The 20,504-nt window shown below is 59.0% G+C and overlaps 1 protein-coding gene across 1 annotated transcript; it reads left to right on the forward strand.

Annotated features, from left to right (window-relative positions):
• The first annotated feature begins 13,933 nt into the window (after positions 1-13,933).
• TEKT4 (tektin 4) lies at positions 13,934-19,946 on the forward strand. Its single transcript, XM_019756177.2, has 6 exons — positions 13,934-14,566; positions 16,466-16,536; positions 16,943-17,086; positions 17,811-18,033; positions 18,723-18,877; positions 19,630-19,946. Exons 1-6 carry the CDS (start codon positions 14,033-14,035, stop codon positions 19,844-19,846), a joined length of 1,344 nt encoding a protein of 447 aa, XP_019611736.2. The 5' UTR covers positions 13,934-14,032; the 3' UTR covers positions 19,847-19,946.
• Positions 19,947-20,504: the final 558 nt, after the last annotated feature.

A 20,504-nucleotide genomic window follows, 5' to 3' on the forward strand; every position in this document is an offset into this window, starting at 1 on the left:
GCTGGTAGCCTCAGCTTAGGCCCCTTGAGGGGTCCAGGGGTTTCCAGGCCTGAGAACTCACAGCTTTCGGGAGGAGGGACCCTCCCCAACCTGTGGAACCAGCAGATGGACGTACTCAGCAGCGATGAGGAGATGCAGCCATTGCAAATAGGCAAATTCACACACGTGTGTCAAAGAGACTCGGGATTTCCTTTCTATGGAGCATAAAATGAATGTGTTAGATTTCTGAGTGCAACATGTACTTTCAGTCCAGCCCCAAGTGCCAGCAGCTGACAGATGCCCTTCAGAGCTGGGGACTTCTTGATGGAGAGGAGGCCCCGACCCTCCTCCTAACCCAGCCCGGGGCCTGGGCCCAGGGCCCCCAGCCCAACCACCATTCTCCCCGCAGGACTGGCACAGTGCTGCCCTCCCCTGCCTTCCCACCTGCATCTGGGATGGCTCGGCTCTGCTGCGCCCTGAGCTGGGGGAGCCCTCCCTATCTCTGGATCCAGGAGGCTACAGCACCCCTCCCCTCCCCCTTGCCCCAGCATGAGTTCATTCATCCATGTGACAAACATTTAGTGAGCTCGTGCTGGGGCTGTCCATGGCCTGGGGGAGCGTTCTGGTGTCAGAGACCGTGCTGTGAGGAATCTCGAGGCAGGGGACACGGGACGTCTCCTCTCCTTACCTCCCACATGGACCCTGGGGTCCTTACTTACCACTGGTGCCTTTTGTGGTGACTCCGAGGCCTTTGATGCCTCCAGGAGAACCAGAGTGGCCAATGGTGTTCAGACCCCAACCTCAAGCACCGCCTGCTCCTGGCCCCCACAACTCTGTCCTTCCAGAGATGATTTCCAGTGCCTCTGAGTCTCTGGAACCTTCCAGAGTGTTCTGGACTGAGTTGGGGGAACAGATGGTGGGGCCCAAGGTGGGGGCTGGCCTGGTGGTGGCCCCACTAAACCCTGACTCTCCCTATTGATCGGGGACAATTACCTGATGGTAAACCCTGTTAGGTCCTCACGCATCATTAAAGAGTTTAAAAATAATAATTTATTCCTGATGCTGCCGGAAGGCCAAAGTTCAGGGCAGGATACTCCATGCCTGATTGTGTAAAGATGCCCGCCACCTTTGAAATGGAGGCGGGGTGTTGTAAATCTGGTCCCCCAAGTGGGGGGCACCTTGTCTCCCAGGGCTGTTGGGGAGAGGCAGGGGTCTTTGAACTTGGGTCCAGTTGGGGGCCTAGGACACTTTGCCTCATGGGCCCTGGGCACCAGGGTGCCCAGCAAGTGGGCATACCCAGTGGGAAGCCTGCCCCTTGATCAAAGGTGGGGAACTCAGCTCAGCCCCCACCCCTTCACCCCCACTCCCCAGGCCTGGTGAGCAATTCTCCACCAAGATTAGGAGGCCCTGTAGTCATAGAAATGACCACAGTTCTAGAGTAAACCACAGCCGTCTTTGTCCCTCTGGGGACAGGGCCGGGAATGGGTGGGGACGGGAAGCCTCTCCTCCCTGGATCTGTTAATGAGACAAATAGGATCAGGTCCTTGCTCAAACCCCTACCTGTGCCCGCTTCCCATCATGCAGGAATCAAACCCTGGGGGTCCCCTGCACCGCCCTGATCCCACCTCCCCTGCCCCCCTACATACCATCCCGGCCCCCAGCTCCCAGCTGGCCAGTGGGCATCCTGAGCCTGAGCCCATTCCAGCCTCAGGGCCCACATTAGCCTCAAGCCAAGAGACCCCGGGAGCGACCAGCAGCTGTATGAAGCAAGACGCATCTTCCCTCTGCAGCTACGGACAGAACCCCGTGACACCTTGGTTTGGAATTTCTGGCCTCCAGACTGTGAGAGGGTGACTTTCTGTGTTAAGCCACCCAGTTGGTGGTCCTTTGTTACAAAACAGCCCTTGGAAGCTGATACACTACCTTAAATAATGGCTCCCATGGCAATCTTTAATATGGACAGTTAATGTCTCATGTAAAATGTGTCTGAATGCATCTTTAAATCTTTTGCTGCTTTTCTGGGGTTATAAAACACAAAAAGAACACTGTATACTGAAGTCAGACCCCCCCCACCCTTTTTTCCAACCAGATAACTCCTCTTAGCCGCCCCCCAGTCCCCTGAGGACCTCCGGACCAGACCCCGAGGCAGCCGTGACGGACAGATGCCTCTGGCCAGGGTCTCTTTCATGAGTGGCTGGTCAGCTGTCCTTGGGGTGGCTGGGGCTCTGCCAGCTGGGCTGGGCTGGCATCTCTTCCAGCCCTGATGTGCCAGACATCCACTAGTTCACTCCACTAGTTCACTCCGAACAGTTTAGACAACTGGCCTCCCAACAGTGACCCCTTCAGGGGTCTGGCAGTGGTCACAGCTCACCTGGAGGAGGGACGCCAGCTCTGCAAGGTGGGGCCACAGCTCCTGGCCCCACAAGTCCTGCAGGCCCTTCTGCTTTGTGAGGCCCTCATGCTCATGGGGCCATTCTCTGTGGGGGGCAGAGGTGTGGGGAGGCCCAGCTGAAGGGCATGGCAGGAGAGCTTCCTGGAGGAAGGGGTCCCAGGCTAGGTCCTGAGGATGGAGAGGGATGGGAAGAAGCAGAGGGGACTCTGGAAGGGGGTGGCCTGGGGGAGGCTCTGCAGGCAGAACGACATGGGCTCTCAAGACCCCTGAGGTCAGGCTGACAGAGAAGGGGCCCAGGGGACCATGGCAGGTGGAACAGGGTGCCGGGGGGCTAGCAGGGGCCATGAGGGCACACAGAGGCCCTAGGGAGGAACTTCCCATAAATCTGAGCAAATGATGTTTGCAAGGACAAGAAACCTGCTCCCTCACAGAGGTGGGTCCCCAGAGGACCCTTCTCTCTCTTCTCAGGAAAAGCAAGATTTACAAGAATGCAAAGTGCATTAGCTCGAGTGGGAAGGGCGGTCTGATTGCATCCCTTGGGCCAATCAATGCCTAAGCGGACTGAAAGCTATTTAGCTGCCCAGGGGCTGTGGAGGGGCAATGCTAACAGGGTGCTGGGAGCAGGCAGAGGCTGCTTCCCCCGCAAAGCCCCCTATGGCTGAGCTCGCCCCTCCCTCTATGGGCCCTGCTTAGATGGTAGGGACCCCTTTCCTCCCTGGGGGAGGCCACATCAACATCTTACCTATTCCCACAAAGACGACCCCAATTTCCAGGAGCCTCCCTTGCCATTCTAGGGGTCCTGGAGGGTGGACACTAGCCAAGTCCGTGGTCAACAGTACCAGGAGGTGAGGCCCACTGGTGGGCAGAAAGCAGCTCTCCGATGAGCCAGTGGCGTCAGGGCAGCTCCAATCCCCCATTAACTCCTGCGCCCAGCAGAGCACCTGACATAAACCGGGCACTCCGTACAGTTTAGACAACTGGCCTGAATCAGTTTCCTTGTTGGCTGTGGCAGGTGATGGTCATCAAGTTTGATTCCATCCACACAGTCCCTGGGGGTTGCAGGACACAGGCCAGATGGAGGATGGGCCCTCCCAGTGCCCAGCAACACCTACCCTCTACGATCCTCCTGCCCAGCCTCAGTGACTGGTGTCGGGCTGTGCGGGCTCCTCTCTGGGGCAAGACCCAGGAGCTGAGGTCCCTGGCCTGGGCCTGTCCCCCCATCAGTACCTCCGATGGGCTCAGGACGTGGGTCTGGGGCCTCTCTGTGTCCCCATGGCCCCTGCTCCGTGGCTGCCAAGACCACCCCCCTGGGTGTTGCACCCCAGCTCTGGGTACTCTTGAAATTCAGAGGCAGCAACTCAGCCCCTGCCTCTTGGGTCCCTCTCGGCACCTATAATCTCTGAGCTTAGAAAACTAGGCTGGGCAGTGTGGAGGGTGCAGGGGCGGAGAGGGCGGAAGGCCAAGCCTGGCTTGTGGATAAGATGGGGTAGGTGAATGGGAGGGGGGCCGGTGGGCAGAGGCGGGGGCTGCCGAGAGGCCCGCAGCTGCCCACTCGTGGCCCTGGGCCGGCCTGGTGACCTTGCCTTTCTCTTCCCAGCACTTAATTGGCCGTTTGCTCTCTCTTGGTGGAGACTGAGTGGCCCTGATTCCATCAGCTAAGTGGCTCCACACAACGCCCACTGCTCCTGGTCTGGGGCGCAACATGCAGTCTAGCCTCTGTCTCTACTTTCAGGGCCATTTTGGGCTAAGTGCGGGATGGAGCCCAGCCCTCCTGCCTCGAGCCCTTGAGAGGCTGGCACTCTCTGGCTGCAGGGTACCTGGGGGCTGGTCTGGGCATCACTGCAGACATGCTTGGGCCAGCGGTTCTAAGGAAGACTGTCTTCTCTTTCCTGCCACCAAAGTAATGCCTTAGAGAGACTGTCTGTACACAGAACCTTCTCCCAGGGTCTCCAGCAGGAAAGAGCTGAGGTGCCCTTCCTAGGACAGGTGTCCGAGCTTTGGCACTGCCGACACTCAGGCTGTCTGGACACTGGAGGGTGCTGAGTAGCACCCCACACTTCCACCCACCAGATACCATGAGCACCCCTTCCCCTGCAATTGTGACCCTCGAAAAAGCTTCCAGACGTTGCCAAAGTCACCTCCAGAGAGAAGAATGAGGTGGGTGGTGATCTCACAGGGTTTACAGCAAGGTGACCACAGCAAGGTGATGTGAGGGGCCCCTGTGTGGGGGTTTGGGGGGCCTGGGGACCCCTCAGTAACACTGCAAGTGGGACCCTGACTCCTCTTGTCCAGCAGGGGATCGTAGATGCAGCCCAGCCCCATCACGCCTCCACCTCACCCCACCAGGAGGAAGTCTCCACATCCCAGGTTCTCCTTTGCAGGTGGACCCCACTTCCAGCCTGCTGGGGTGATGGGGGGATCAGACTTCTCCTAATGGGCCCTAGGAATCCCCAGAACCGAGAGGTCAGTGGTGGGAGGACTGGAACAACCCAGGCTCACCATGGCCCAGCCGCCCAGCAGGCCGAGGGCTGGACACTCTACAAACATGGCTCCCAGTTTACAAACAAGGACACAGAGAGGTTAGGGGTTTGCCAGAAGTCACACAGCATGCATGCAGGTGGAATAAGAGGCATGACCCCACAAAGATAGCCAAGCCTGGTTTCTGCCCCTGAAGCCTTATAGTCCACAGTTCAGAGAAAAATGTCTCTTGTGTACAATAGTGCCCCCTTATCCTCTGGGGATATCTTCCAAGCCCCCAATGGATGCCTGACTTCAGCATAGCCCTCTGCCCTTGACTGGCATCTCCAGAGGGGCAGGAGAAGAGGAAGGAGGCAGGAGGTGGATGGGGAGAACACATTCTCCACCATCCTCCGTGCCTGTCCTTTAAACAACCCTCTGGACTCTTATCTACAGCCTGCACACCCCTAATCGGCTGACAGAGCATTTGCAGATGATGTTGTTTAGACCTCTTAACATCAGAGCTGCTGCTTGCACCCGACACCTTTGCTGGGACGGCCCAAGGTCGCCAGGGCCATGACTCACCGGACGTGCCAGAGAACCAGGAGTGGGGGAGAGTGGGGCCGTCCCAGAGGCCAGGAGACCAGGGACAGGCCAGCTGAGGTCAGAGTGGGGGAAGGGCCCCCTTGCTATGGCTCCGGGCTCTCTCTGTGCAGTGGGGGTGAGAGGATCCCCTTTGAGGTCTCTTCCAAGCCCTATTCCTCCAATCTTACAGTGTGCAGCTTAGCGCTGGCCTGGGTTTGGGTGATTGCTGAACGGGGGGCCAGGACAGCTGTGTCCTGCCCCAGGCTGCTGCAGGATCCCTCTCATCTTTGGGTTAGTTTCCTCCAAGCTCTTCCTGGGGCTGCACAGGCAGTGGGGGTCCAGAAGGGACATGAGATGGGGGGCAGGGAATGAGCACCCGCCAAGACCTGCTGGACTGGATTCCAGTGTGAGGGCAGCCAGATGGCCAGTGCCAAGGCCTGAGGCAAAGGGCAGAGTCAGGGTTCGGGCCTCAACTCCAACAGAGTCAAGATGGTCCCTCTGACCCACAGATGGGACTTGACCTGCCACCAGTCCCCAACCTCCAGTCACCGAAATGCCTGGCTAAAACTAACCTCAGCCCAGCGCTGAGCTGCTTGGGACCCACCTTGGCCCAGCGCCACGTGCATTGACTTGTTCCTGCCTGGCTCCCAAGAAAGGGTCTGTGTAGCCCGTTATTCCCGTTACAGGTGGATGGGACAGAGGCAGCAAGAGATTCGTGCAAAGTCACCTAGAGGGTTGGGGGTTGGGTGGACCCCACCCAGCAACCCCACGGCCTCCACCCCAACCCCCCTGGGTTCTGCCATCTGAGACCAGTGCCTCCAGGATGCAGATGTGGCCATTGGATGGGGTTGGCCCCTCGGTCCAGTCATTTGCACTAGGGTCTCCTGGGCACATCCTGGCTGAGGGGGGATGGGGTACAGGCATCAGAGCCCCATGGACCCTCTGAGACCAGCAGAGCCCATCCGGTGGCAGGACACCAGCTTGAGGGAAGCGGTACCTGGACTCGGGCAGGCAGTACAGGTGGTGAGCAGCCAGGCCAGGCAGGTAGAAGAGAGGTAGGGGGAGGGGCTGGGCCCTCAGGAACCGTCCCTAAGACCACCCTTGCTTCTGACACCAAATTTAGTCCCAGGGGCCCTGCAGCGCCTCTCTGAGCACCATACACCTAGGAGTCCTGGCAAGTCCTTCTGGATGGAAGCCACTGAGGGCAGGGTCTCTGTGTTCCGTGGCTCTTGGCACTGACCTGCCTTCTCTGGGCGCTGGGCAAGAGGAGCTCTGGTGGCCCAGCGTGCCCACTGGGCCTCCCACTCTGAGTGATGCTCTTTCCTCTGTGCCGCCTGTGACCCTTGCTGCTTGGAGTCTCCTGAGACGGTTCTCAAAGGCTCTGCGGCTTCTCCTTGTGCAGAGCCAAAGCCGTCCTCAGAGCAGAGGGGCCACGCTGGTTTCAGAGCCTCCTGGAGGGGGTGGGGAGGGGTCATTAAAGCAAACTCTTTAACCCCCAGACCCCAGAGATAATGTGGGAGACACTGCTGATGGGAGCCTGTCCCTCCCCACCCAGGCCGGCTCTCTGCCCGCTTTAGGGTCAGCCTCTCTGGGCTGTCCTCTCTTGTCCTCAGGGCTGGGTCCCCTAGGGTGGTGCTGCCTCTGAGGCCACATCACAGACTGCCATTGCCTGCCTGGGGTTGAGGGTCAGGATATGGTGTGACCTCATTGGGCCTCAGTTTCCTCATCTGTGAAAGGGCTGGTTGGGAGTAGGTGAGAGCCTACCCTGCCCACAGCAGGGCCATGTGTGTCTACCCCAGCCAGGCCTGGGCCCAGGTGACTCAGCACCCCTGCGGGTTCTGAAAGTCTCCTCAGAAACGATGGAGTGTGGCGGAGAAGGAGAACATGGCACGGGGGTTCCATGGTGACTCCCACACGTGGCCACATCGGTGTGCTGTCTTGCTCCTGGCCGCTCAGCTCCAGGCCAGGGTGGGGGGCTGGGCTGGGTGCCTTCTGCCCCTCCGCCCACCCATGACTCAGGCACTCAGGCACCAGTGGCCTTGTCATGTCAGCCTGTCCCTCCTCAGGCAGACGCAAAATCTCTCCTAAATCCTATATTTAATTTGGTTCTCTGGGAAATTGTAGGAGGTTTTGGAGATAAAGCTGAGCTGATAAGTCGGGGATTTGGTCGTTCTCGCCGAAACTTCTGGACAGGGAGGCAGGCAGCAGGCCCAGGATGCCAAGTCAGCCAGGCTTGGCTTAGAAGCCCCCTCAGTGCACCCCCATCTACAGCATGCTAGGTCATCAGGTTCCCCAGGGTGGCAGGTGTGAAGGACACCAGGGTGAGTATGACATGCGTGGGGCCAGACCCTAAGGGACCCCAAAGTGCTATTAGAGGGCAGGCCCATGCATTGCATGGGGGTGGGGGATTGCTGATGCCCAGCTGCCCCCTGCCCCCTCTTCCCGAGGTTCTGCCATCCCTGGCGGGGAGGAGGTGTAGTGTCAACCCCTGCCCTCACTGGCAGCTCTGTCTCACTTAGCCAACACCCTCACCTTCCAGAACATTCTCTCTCCTCATCCCTGGTTGGATTGGGGTGTGGTGGTGGCAGGCAGTCCTGCAAATTTGATTATGTTTAAGACCCTAGGAAGGTGGAGCTTGAAATCTCCTCCCTACATCGCCATGTTTTCAAAGTCATGATCTTTGAGACTTTTCAAGTGGTGTCTGGGTAACAAAAATAACATACCCCAAAGAATTGAAAACCAACAAGAACGTGTACACCCATGTTCATAACAGCTCTATTTAAGCAGCCAAGAGCTGGAAACAACCCAAGTGTCATCAATGGACAAGGGGATGAGCATAAAATGGTCCATCCACAGTGGAATAGTATGCAGCCATGAAAAGGAACGACGCCCTGATGTCCTGCAACATGGATGGACCTTGAAAACACTATCCTAAGTGAAATAATCCAGACTCAAAGAGCCACATATTGTGTAACTATATGAGATGTATGTACAGAACAGTCAAATCCACAGAGACTGAGAGCTGATTGGTGGTTGCCAGGGGCTGGGCGTGGGGAAAATGGGGAGTGAGTGCTAATAAAGTCAGGGCTTCCATCTGGGACGATGAAAACTTTTCTGAAACTGTGTAGAGATGGTGGTTTCACAGCCCTGTGCATGTACTAAAAGCTGCCAAATTGTACACTTTGATAAAAAAAAAAAAAACACAGCAAGTTTTCTGTTATGTGTGTTATACCACAATAAAAAAGCAGCAATAATAATAACAAATGCTCTACAGGGTTTGCTCCTAGGTGCTGCTTCTATCTTATCTTTTGAGGTGGCCTCACTCTTGCGATTTACAGAATGGGGAACAGGTACTAGGGGTCCTCTCCCACTGACACCCCTGCTTCACTGGCAGGCGGGCGCCCCTCTGCCCCCCCCCACACTCCTGTCTGTCCCACCCCCTGCTGTTGCACAGAGCTTTCTTTGTCAAGCTGCCTTTATATCCAAATCCCATCCATCCTGCGCCCAGCAATTCCTCCTTCTCTGTCCCTAGTCTGACCTTTATCTGCGTCCAGCAGTTGGGATCGTCACGTTATCTCTTTCCATTCTGGAATTTTATAGCTTCTTCTGAAAGCAGCTTAGCTTGGATATGTCTGGAGTTAGTTCGGGGACGGGGGTGTTCCTGGCTGGCCCTCTCCGGGTGGGAACCCAGGAAGGGGAGCTTGGCAGTTGGCCCTCACCCGCCTGTTTCTGGCCCCTCCCAGCCTTCTCTCCCACCTGCATCGGGCCTCTCCATCCGGAAGGGCCTTGGACATTGCCCAGAAAGGACATCATGCTGGGGCTGACACTGACCAATATGTTCTCCGGGGGGAATGCAGCCAGGGCTTGAGGGGCCAGCCATGCCAGGGGCTGCACACACAGTGTCACTCCCCCCAAAAAAACATCCACGAGGAAGGACCTGCCCTGTCCCATTCACAGGTGAGGATGCTGAAGGTCTACGCCATGTCGACTCTGGTGCTGTGGCCTGGCTATGTTGCCCACACCATGGACCTCCAGAACTCGGCCACACGTGGGACCTCCTGGGTGCGCAGGCCAAGATGTCGGCAGCTGCCAGGGGCTGGGCAAAGCCCCACTCCCCGCACCAAGTCCTGTAGGTGGACACAGCTGCCCGGGAGCCACACGCAGCGCCCGTCTCCTGGCAGATGAACTGAGTGAGACGAACCAGGGGCACAGGCAGGGAGCTGAGTGGAGTGAGTCCTCAGTCTCCCTCAGCCTCTTCTCCGCTTTGGCTGGGGGCCAGGCCTCTGGCTGCATCCTCACTCCCTACCTAACTTACCTGTCCACACCCACGCCCTCTGCCTCCTCGTCCCATCACTGCCAGGCCTGGCATCTCCACTTCTGGGGGAGTGGGCTTCCACAGCTGCCTTGGGGCCAACTGGGGATGGACCACTCTCATCATCTCCCCACAGCCTTGGAGGTGCCGCACCCACGTCTGGACTGTGTGCCCGTCAAGCCTGGGTGGAGGGGACTCTTCCTCCAGGAATCCCTCTCGAACCTCCCTCCGCTGAGTCCTTGTTCTGTGCTGATGCACCTGGAGGAGGGGGCCCCCTACCTCCCCTCCTGACGTTGGGTGGGTAGGAACAGCGCCACCCCTTCCCTGCTCTGGCTTCTCTGGCATCCTGCACCCCGCTGTGAAAGCGGCCTGGCTCAGGGCTGTCTGAGCCACATTAAATCCTCTGTTATTAAAATGTTTCACTGGCCCTGGGGGAGACAGTCAGGGAGTATTTCAGGCTTTTGCCCCGCAGGTGGGTCTGCTCAGAGGCCAGAGTTGTCACTCCAGGTGGGACAGCAGACAAGGTGTGTCTAGGGGTCTGAGGAGGCCAGGTGGCCCAGTCTCTGCTCTGTGCAGGCCGCTCCAGGCAGAACCCCCCTCCAGTCTTTGACCTTGGACCCATCGTGGCCACCTGGGCCTCCTGGGGAGTGCTGCAGGCTGTGGAGCTGAGCAGAAGTGACAGGCTCCTGTTTCCCCATCTGGCAACTTCTGGGCCAGGGAAAAGCGGGGGAGGGGCTCAGGCTTGAGGCAAGTCTGAGCTGGACCCAGCAGGAGGGTCCTTCTCATCAGGCCCATCCTGGTGCTGCAGGAGGCCCCAGAGATGGTGACGTGGCATGGGTCACTGCCGTTCCAGAGTGGCCACACTGTGTGGCAGCCCTGGGTGGGGATGGAACCCTAGGTCTGGCAGGGTTACTGGTCATCCTGGGATGTGATGGGGCACAGGTGTGCCTCTCCTGGACCGAGGCCAGTGTCTCTGCAGCTACCTCCCAGCTGGCTCCAGGCCAGGTACCTGCAAGACACCCGCTGGGAGCTCAGGGTGGGGACCCAGAAAGCCTCTGGCCTGTCCTGGCCCTGGGCGGGTACTTTCCCTGCAAACTGTCCTTGTCACAGGGAGGCCCATCACAAAGCTGTGCCCTTTGCCACTCCCCGGAACCCCGACTACAACCCACATGACCTCGGCGCTGTCCTCCCCGCGTATGGGTCCCTACTGGGGGGTTGGGAGAGGCAGAGTGCCCTCCATGACCACCAGCTACCTGGAAACCCTCCGCCCAGTTGCTAGGGGCCCAGCTGACCCATCCGACCCCAAGTACATAAAAGGGGTGCTGGGATCAGAAGGTCCAGCCACGGGGTGCAGAGAAGACCAGGGCTTGCCCCCTCCCTTTAAGGGGCTTCCCAGAAATGGCAGGCCCCACATCCTCTCCCTGCTGGCATCCTGGGGCTGAGGCTGAGCCGAGGCCTGCATGCAAATTCTGCCTACTGTGTCCCAGCTGTGCGGCCTGTCTATGTCCCTTTTGTGCAAAGGGAGTGTAACCACCAGGGGCCACGAGAGCCAGGTGCAGGAGACCTGCGGGCACTGGTGCAGGACCAGCATGCAAGCTCTTGGGTGGGGTGTCATTAATTCCCCATCATCCTCATCTCATCTGCCTTCTCCAGCCTCAGTTAAAAGATCAGGGCCCTGGGCAGCCGGCCCAGACCCAGGACCCCTATAGGCCTGGGTTCATAAGAGGGGCTGACCTCAGAGAGAGGAGCACACCGAGGGGGTGTCCTCCAGAGCTGCCCTGGAGGGAAAGAATGCCCTGTCCCTGGAGCCATGCCAGCAGCTTCTGTAGGGAAGTGGTGGGGGCCTCAGCGCCTTCTGACCCCACCACAGGCTCCCAGCGGTTGTCCAAACACTGCTGGGAAGAAGGATCCCAGGGAAGGACCTTGTCCCTGGGAACTTCGGGGTGTCCCAAGACTCGATTTTCCTGTCGCAAATGCAATTTGGAAACAAATCCAATAGGCCTGTGTGCCCACTGCCCTAACTCAGCCACTGCTTTGTTCCAACACAGGTCGATAGCCACCCTGACACATGACCAGAGAAACCTAAATCCCCAAGGCCCCTGCCATCGGCCTGACTGGGGATTCGTGCCCAGAGATCCCAGGAGGCCTGGGGGGTTGTGTAGGGCAGGAAGGGGCCAAGGGGGTACTGGTCACTCCCAGCACCCGGCGTCAGGCCAGGTGTGATCACCGCAGCCCCACACAATGGCCGGCATAACCCCACTCCCCAAATGGGGAAACTGAGGCTCAGAAGCTGCCCAGCCACATGAGAGACAAAGGCAGGGCCAGATCCCAACCCAGGAGTCTTCCTGGGTGTCTTCACCCCCTGACCACCTCCACCTTTGGACAGAGGGTGGGGAAGTAGGGTGTCCGTGGTTGACAGGTGGGGACCCAGCCCCCGACAGGCAAAGTCTTGCTGCTCCAGCTTCAACATGGGCTGGGTCAGCCCAGAGCCCCTGCCTTGGGGACCATGTTACAGGGTGAGTTGGAGTGGGACCCCCACACAGGTAGGACCCTCCCCCGCCAGCCCAGGGTCATCCAAGGTCACTGAGCTCTGCTCCAGCCCATGTGTTCCCAAGGGTTCTTAGGATGGCAGGTCCCTGGGGAATGGACCCCAGGCAGCTCGGTCCTGCTCTGGCCACATGGAAAAGAGTTTGTGTGAAAAGCAGGTTCTACTAATCCTAAACAGTCTCAGAAACATAGAGGAAAAACTGAGGGTGGCTAGATGGGAGGGGGGGTGGGGATAAGGGGGAAGGTGAAGGGATTAGAAAGCACAATCAGTAACCACAAGATGGCCACGGGGATACGAAAGTCAATTTGGGGAATGTAATCAATAATGCTGTAAAGATTTTGTAGGGCATCCGATGGACACTTGTCTCGTTAGGGAAACCACCTCAGGGAAGATGTAGATGCCTGATCACTGCACTGTACACCTGAAGCTGAAGCTGAACAATAATGAATGTCAACTACAAGTTTATATATATATATATATATATAGTTACAGGAAGTGGAGTACAGCATCAGGAATAGAGACTGTAATGGCTCTGTTCGATACAGAGGGGTAGTGGATGGGGGAAGGGGGTTGTCACTGGGTGAAGGATATAAATGATAAATGTCTATTACATTGTTTTGTGCACCTGAAACTAATAAACAAACCAAAAAAAGCAGGTTCTAAATAAAAGGTGGGTAGTGGTCCTACCCTGAATGTCCTGTATGTCCGCTGCCCTCTGGGGAAACTGAGGACATTTCTCAGGTCACATCAGCCTGAGGGGCTCCCTGACCTCCTGCCCTCGAGGGCGGGCTCTGGCTCAGCCTGGGTTGGGGAAGCCTCAGCCTGCTGTCCCCAAAACCCGTATTTAGGAAGCACCTGTCTATGCCAGGACGTGTAAATGCCATTAGCGTAGTGAGGGGGGACAGTGCCAAGAGTCAGGGCCAAGGGAGGATGGCATTGTAAGGCCAAGAATGTGAGGTCTGGCTGGTGTGTCTGAAGAGGTCCCGAGGCTCCTGGGGCGCTAGTGGGGGCCGTCCCAGACTGTGCTGGAGGGGGGGGTGTCCTGCTAAGAGGACTGGGGTGAGGGGTCCCACGGGAGGAGCCGGGGCTAGAGGGGTCAGGGGCCATCCAGACCCCAGAGTATTGTCTGGTAGTGGTGGGAGAATCCAGGAGCTGCCGCCCCACCCCCTCAACAGCATTTCTCGGCCAACTGTGCCCTCTGCTGCCCATGTGGGGCATCGGCATCACTCCCACACTCAGGCTCCCCACCCAGGATGGGGAATGAGGAACTGTGCCCAGCCCAGGCATACTTCCTGCCCCCCAGGCCATGAGCCTGGCCCTTGGTGGCGGCCACCGTCCCAAGAACATGATCTGTCTCCTCCTATGAGGGACAGATGTAGGCATCTGACTTCAGGAACCCATGGGAGGCTGAATTCAACACCCCATCAAAGATACATCACCCCTCTGTGCCCAAGGGGAACCCCACTGGGGTAAGTAAGACAAGCAGGAGACAAAGGGGCCTGGCCTTGGGCCTCTGGTCCCTGGTGCAATGCCTCCTCCAGCCAGACGGGGCCCAGGATGGGGAGGGTTGGGGCCTGCCTGGCCCTTTAAGAGGGCCCCTGGGGGAGGGGTCCCCGTTGCCCAGCAACAGGAGGGCTTGGCGTGTACCTGTCACCAGGAAACCAGGAGACATCCTGCTCTGGGGACAGAGTGGCCAGAGCTGCCTTGCTGACCGTGGCAAATGCCCCACCCACCAACCTGTGCCTAGGCTGGTGGCACCATGGCACAGACAGATGTGCTCCTGACCAAGCAGCCTGCCCCGCAGACGGTGCCGGCATGCGAGCTTCCCCCCAAGCTATACGATATAGCCCGTAACACGGGCGCCTACACGTCCTCGGGCCTGGCCACCGCTGGCTTCCGCACGGCCAAGTATCTGGTAGATGAGTGGTTCCAGAACTGCTATGCCCACTACCACCAGGCCTTCGCCGACCGTGACCAGTCGGAGCGGCAGCGCCAGGAGAGCCAGCAGCTGGCTGCCGAGACAGAGGCGCTGGCACAGAGGACCCAGGAGGACTCCACCCGGAAGGTGGGTGAGCGTCTGCAGGAGCTGCACTGTTGGAAGTCGGAGCTGCAGCACGAGGTGGACGAACTGGTAGCTGAGACTGACCTGCTGTTGGCTCAGAAGCAGCGGCTGGAGCGCTCCCTGGACGCCACAGCTGTGCCCTTCTCCATCGCCACGGACAACCTGCAGTGCCGAGAGCGCCGCCAGCACCCCGACCTCGTGCGTGACTACGTGGAGATGGAGCTGCTAAAGGTGTGGAGCGCTTTGGTTCCCGGGGACCGGCAGCCCCGGGCTGCCCTCACCTTTCTGCTGGGAGCGTGACCTGCACGGGGGCCCGAGTGTGGACACAGGTGTGCCCCCACAACACAAGCTGGCAGAGGCCTCGTGCCCATGCAGGATTCACACCTAGGATGTGTGTTGGGGACATTTGCCTGAGAATGGAACAGTCAGAGGCCACTGAGGCAAGGAGGGGCCCAGCTGGTCCACCCCACGAGGACTGATACTCCTCCACACATACCCCAAGGATGGGGAGAGGTGTGAGCTGAGTTCTGGGGACAGCCACCTGAGGTCTAGAGTATGTGCAGGGCCAGAGAGCCCCTCTTGGTCAGGTCCTGAGGGCACCTGCACCCATTGGGTGATCGCTTGGTTACTTCAAGTCCTGGGACCCTCTGCGCAGCCCCTCAGGTCACCCAGGTCATGCAAATTAAACCTGACCTTGAGCTCCCAGAGACTGAGTCCACCATAGCTCCCTGCTCCAGGACACATACCTATGGTAGAAACCCAAGCACAGGCCGGTGGTGCAGCGTGGATGGGGTGAGAATGGGTGGAGGCCACATTGATCCCACAAAGACACCCTCCGAAACCCGAAACCCAGCAGCACCTGTCCTGGGGCAGCCCCACAGAAATCAGGGGGCTACTCAGTCCAGGCCCTTGGTCCTGGTGGGGCACAGTTCCCAAACCTCTCAGACCCTGGGGGCCTCACCTGTGAACAGACCGCAGGCCGTGAGCATGCATGAGATTCAGGAATATAAACAATGAGTGCAGAGACTCAGGGCATCCCCTGCACTCCCCAAGCTCAGGCCAGAACCTTGAATCCCTCCCTGCCTTCTCCTGCCCACCTCCAGGCTCCCAACCCCCTCTGCAGCCCCCCACAACTTCCCAAGGCTCGGGGTGTAGCCCCTCTGCTCTGTGCCAAGGCCATGGAAAATGAAGTAGTGCATGGACTACTACCGTGGTTCCCCGAAAATAAGACCTAGCCGGACAATCAGTTCTAATGCGTCCTTTTGGAACAAAAATTAATATAAGACTTGGTATTATATTATATTATATTATATTATATTATATTATATTATATTATATTATATTATATTATATTATATTATACCTGGTCTTATAAGACTGGGTTTAATATTAATTTTTGCTCCAAAAGACGCATTAGAACTGATTGTCCAGCTAGGTCTTATTTTCAGGGAAACATGGTATAGGGGTTGCATGGATGGGGAAACAGACCAGGGGACAGACCCAGACACACGTGGGTTTGGTGCCCGATTGGAGATGAAAATTCAAATCAGGGTGAAAGGGTTGTTTGTACACAAAAAAGAAGCCATTGACATAGCACAGAGAAAGCAGAGGATCCCCTGTGTTCTTGGTATGGGGAAGGCCTCTCTGTGCCCATGGCCCCAAGGGGCAGCCCCGCCCAGGAGGGCACCTTGTCCCCAAGGCCTGGGGTCCTTTGAGGCTGTTGGCCTGGATGTCCAGGGGCCAGCTGGCAGGCTGATGACCTCAGTGCCCCGGGCAGACTGCCGGGACAGCCCCCAGTGCCCAGGGGGTGCTGGGTGCCAGACAAGTGGGAACTACCTCTGGGTGACCCTCAGCAGCAGTAAAGACTCCCAGAAGGAAAGGCCCCATACAGTGCACCAAATAGAATATTCAAATGCCCAAAATAAACCTGACAAGGAAAAGCGGGGCTCATGCCCCATTTTCCGAAAAAGAGACCAGGGGTCAACAAAGCCCAAGGTCATCCAGCCAGGGGTCAGGTGCCAGCTGAGCCCCCAGTTCCTCCAGTTATTGCCCCAAATCTCAGCTCTTCCTGGGGCCCACAGCAGCTCTGCCGTCCTCAGATTCTTCAAAGCACATGGTCTTCTCCCCCAGGAGGCCGAGCTCATCAGGAACATCCAGGAGCTGCTGAAAAGGACCATCATGCAGGCCGTGAACCAGATTCGGTGGGTCTCCAGCCTGCAGGATGACCCCTGTCCCCCCACCCCTCAGGCTGGTTTGGGGCAGGAAGTTGGGGCAATGGGGCCCTGAGGCTCAGAGAAGTGGTGGCTTGTCCCAAGTCACAGCCTGGAGCACAGGCAGGGGCACCAGATGGGTGAGGGGTGTAGCAGATTCCTGCATGGCCTGGGGGCCCTGGGTGTCCACAGCTCAGGCCAGCAAGGGGGGCAGGGGGCAGCTGACTCTGGACATTGCTGGCTAGGTGAACCTGGGCGTCCCGAGGACCCCACGCTCCGTAGATGAGGTTTGCCTTCTGCTTGGGGTGCTTGCCTTGCCCAGCACCCCGGTGGGCCCAGCTCCCCCCACCCTCACCCTCCTCGTTGCAAAAACGCAGGCCCTGCCCACTGCCCCCAGGCTGAACCGGGAACAGAAGGAGACGTGCGAGATGGATTGGTCCGACAAGGTAGAGGCCTACAATATCGACGAGACCTGCGCCCGCTACCACAATCAGAGCACGGAGGTGCAATTCCACCCGCACTCCACCAAGTTGGAGGAGAGGTGGGCCACCCAGCCTCTCCGAGGGATCCTCCGTACAAAAACCTTCCCCCCCTCCCCCACCGACTGCCCTTGCAGCACGCCCTCCCCAGGTCCCACCTGGGCTCCTGGTCCCCCTGCTGGGGGTCCTCCCCAGCCCTGCTGTCCCGAAGCCCTCACCACAGCCCGAGGCTCTGGTCCCTCTGCTGGCCCGAGGCCCTCACCACAGATAACCCTCGTGAAGCTCTTCTGCTCCTGAAGATGGGCAGCCATCAGGACCCCTGCCCAAGTGCCCAGTCCCACACAGTTCACCAGAGGGGCCGGGGGCTAAGCAAAGAGAGAGAACCCAGGGGCGCCCCGAGGCGGATGGGGAAGGAGACATGGACGACTAACCTGCAGCTCCATGCGCGGTCGGTAGGGGCGCTAAGCCTCCGCCCATCGTAGTGTAGCCCTGGACGCGCGGTGGGCGTGGGGCGCAAGGCCGGAGTGGAGATTGGGGCCCAGGAGGCACTGGGGGAGTGGGGCGGCGCTGGAGGGCGCGGGGCAGAGCTAGGGTAGTAGTCGCAGGAGGCACGGGTGACGTACGGGCCGCGGGGTCGCGAGGTAGCACTGAGGCTGAGGGTGGTGTGGTTTGTGCTGGGGCGCTGGGGGCATGGAAGTGCGGGGGCGCGGGGAGGGCCTGGTGGGAACCGCAGCCCTTGGCAGGTGCCCCCACCGACCGCGGCGCTGGGCCGCTACCTGCCCGCAGCGCCTCCACGCCCGAGACGTGGGCCAAGTTCACGCAGGAAAACCTGTGCCGCGCCGAGCGCGAGCGCCTGGCCTCGGTCAACCTGCGGGGGCTCATTGACTGCATCCTGAGGGACGTAGCCGAGGACCTGCGGCTGCAGTGCGACGCCGTGAACCTGGCCTACGAGCGCCGCTGCGAGGAGCTGGAAGACGCGCGGCTCAAGTTGGAGCAACACCTGCGCAAGGTGGGCCGGCGCGCCCAAGCCACGCCCAGGACGCACTCAGGCCACGCCCAGGCCAGCCCTGGGGTGGGACGCCCGTAACCAGAATGAGACTAGGCTCCTTCAGGCGCCCCCTCCCTGTCTCCCCTCTCCGTGGCCACTATATCATGGTCACTACCTAGCCTCGCCCCTACCCCTTCCTTCCAGAGGGACCCCAAAGGCAAAGCCCCCACTCCTCCCTGAATCTTCATTTAGCCGATGAAAAACCAGGTGACATTGAGGGTGGTCTACTGGCATTGCCACCCTGGTCTATTGACACTGACCAAGAGGGGCTGTCAGGTGTGAGCAGGAGGAGGGAAGGTGGAAGGGAAGATGCGGGCCTCCCAGGGCTCTGACCCCAAGCTCTCAGGGTGGCCTCTGCTGCCTCCAAGTCTTTCTGGTTCTTGGTTAGGGTTGGAGGCTAGTGACCACCAGGGCTGGGAGGCATTCGGGCCAGAACTGCTGGACCACAGGCTTTGCTGTTTCATCCCAGGCCCCTGGGTTCCCTTGGGCGGGCCAAGGTAGCTGGGCACGTTCTCCTTGCATCTACGCTTCCTCCAGAGCCAGTGGACAGGCTGCTCCCTGGACATAGCCCCAGGGTTCAGCAAGGAGATCTGGCCCATCCTGGATGCCTGCCTTTCTGGGGACCCAGGCGGACTGTCCTGTGTGTGCAGACGCTGCGCGAGATCACAGACCAGGAGCACAACGTGGCCGCGCTGAAGCAGGCCATCAAGGACAAAGAGATGCCTCTGAAGGTGGCTCAGACCCGCCTGTACCAGCGTTCGCACCGGCCCAACGTGGAGCTGTGCCGAGACAATGCCCAGTTCAGGTAGAGTCCTGGGGTGGGCCTGGTCTCCACCCCCACCCAGGTGCCGCCCACCTGCCTCCAGGCCTCCCTCGGCCTCTGGGACACCCATGTACAACCATGCACACAGCCCCACAGACGTGTTGAGGACACACTGGTGCCTCCCTGGCTCAGCTCACACACACGCAGATGTTTGCACGTCCCCACTCCCATCCAGCGTGTGGACACTGTACGAGCCTTACGGGTGGGCACTGAGTATCAGAGCTTCAAGTGCCAGGGACATTGGGGCGCTTCCCACTTCACATGCTGTGCAGCCTTCCTGGTGAGGAATTTTGGGGTCATGACACCTCTGATATCATGGTGGACCCACGTCCTGGGCTGGAGCCATAGGTGGGATCATGTCTTTTGTTTTTCTGACTTATCGAGGATCCAGCTGCCCTTGTGAGCAGAACTACCCCCACCCCCTGGCATTTTTCCTTCCCTGTCCCTCGATTTGTTCAGGAAACTTGGGGCCTCGCTTGGCTTCAAGGGGGTCGATCTGTCCTGATTCCAAATGCCAGGAATAGAAGGAACTAGGGAGCCTTAGGGCCTCGAGTGGAACCCCAGCCCACTCCCCAGCTCTGCTGGTAGGCGTTCCTTTGGGACATTTGGAGTCCGTTTATGGCTGAGCGTCTTGGCCAGGACTCACCAGGGTTCCCAGCCTTTGAATCATGGGCCCAAAGGCTTGGTGTTTTGGTGACAGCCCAGCTCACGTCTCCCTCCCCCGAATCCCTCAGGCTGGTGAGTGAGGTGGAAGAACTGAACATGTCCCTCAAGGCACTGAGGGAGAAGCTTCTAGAAGCAGAGCAGTCACTGCGCAACCTGGAGGACACACGCATGAGCCTGGAGAAGGACATCACTGTCAAAACCAACAGCCTGTTCATCGACCGCCAGAAGTGCATGACCCACCGCACCCGCTACCCCACCATCCTTCAGCTGGCTGGCTACCAGTGACCAGGGCGGGCACCACAGTGGGGCAGCCCTGCTGGCTTTGGCCAGACTCAGACAGGGACCTGACCCTCAACCCTAAAATAAAAAGCATGTTGGCTTTCCACTCGTGGCATGGCCTGGGCAGGTAGGCTTTGCCTGTGGACCCCATTGTTCCAGCCCATGGGAGGTGAGGGCTCAGAGCCTTTGCAAGGGCAGTTCTTCCTACCCAGAGTGCCCCCAGTTACCACCTGGGGAGAGGGGTCAGCCAAGGATGGTAGAGGCACCACCTCATTGCTCAAGCAGAGCATTGGAGGCCTGGCCCTGTCCCCAGCTCCAGGCCCCTCCCCCGCACTCAAGGCACAGAGAGGTTTCTCTACCCTAATGGGCCACCCGCCGGATGCTTCAGAGGAAGCAAGCATCACCTGCCATCCATCCCACTGAAGCCACACAGCCTCCAGTCACTGCCGCGGTAGTCTGCTCTTTTTCTTCCATGTGCCCTGGATGCTGTCAGGGTGAGGCTGGCCGGCTCTCCCCTAGTTAGCAGGAGGTGAACCTGGGGCAGAGGTGTCTGGACACACTGCTGACCTGGCTCTCCCCTGAGGGACTCGGCCGTGGGGGCTGTGGGCATCCATAGAGCACCTCAATGCCCCTCAAGTGTACCAGGCCAGGCCTGGAACAGTGA

The sequence above is a fragment of the Rhinolophus sinicus genome, linkage group LG18, assembly GCF_036562045.2.
Source record: "Rhinolophus sinicus isolate RSC01 linkage group LG18, ASM3656204v1, whole genome shotgun sequence".
Classification (NCBI taxonomy): Eukaryota; Metazoa; Chordata; class Mammalia; order Chiroptera; family Rhinolophidae; genus Rhinolophus; species Rhinolophus sinicus.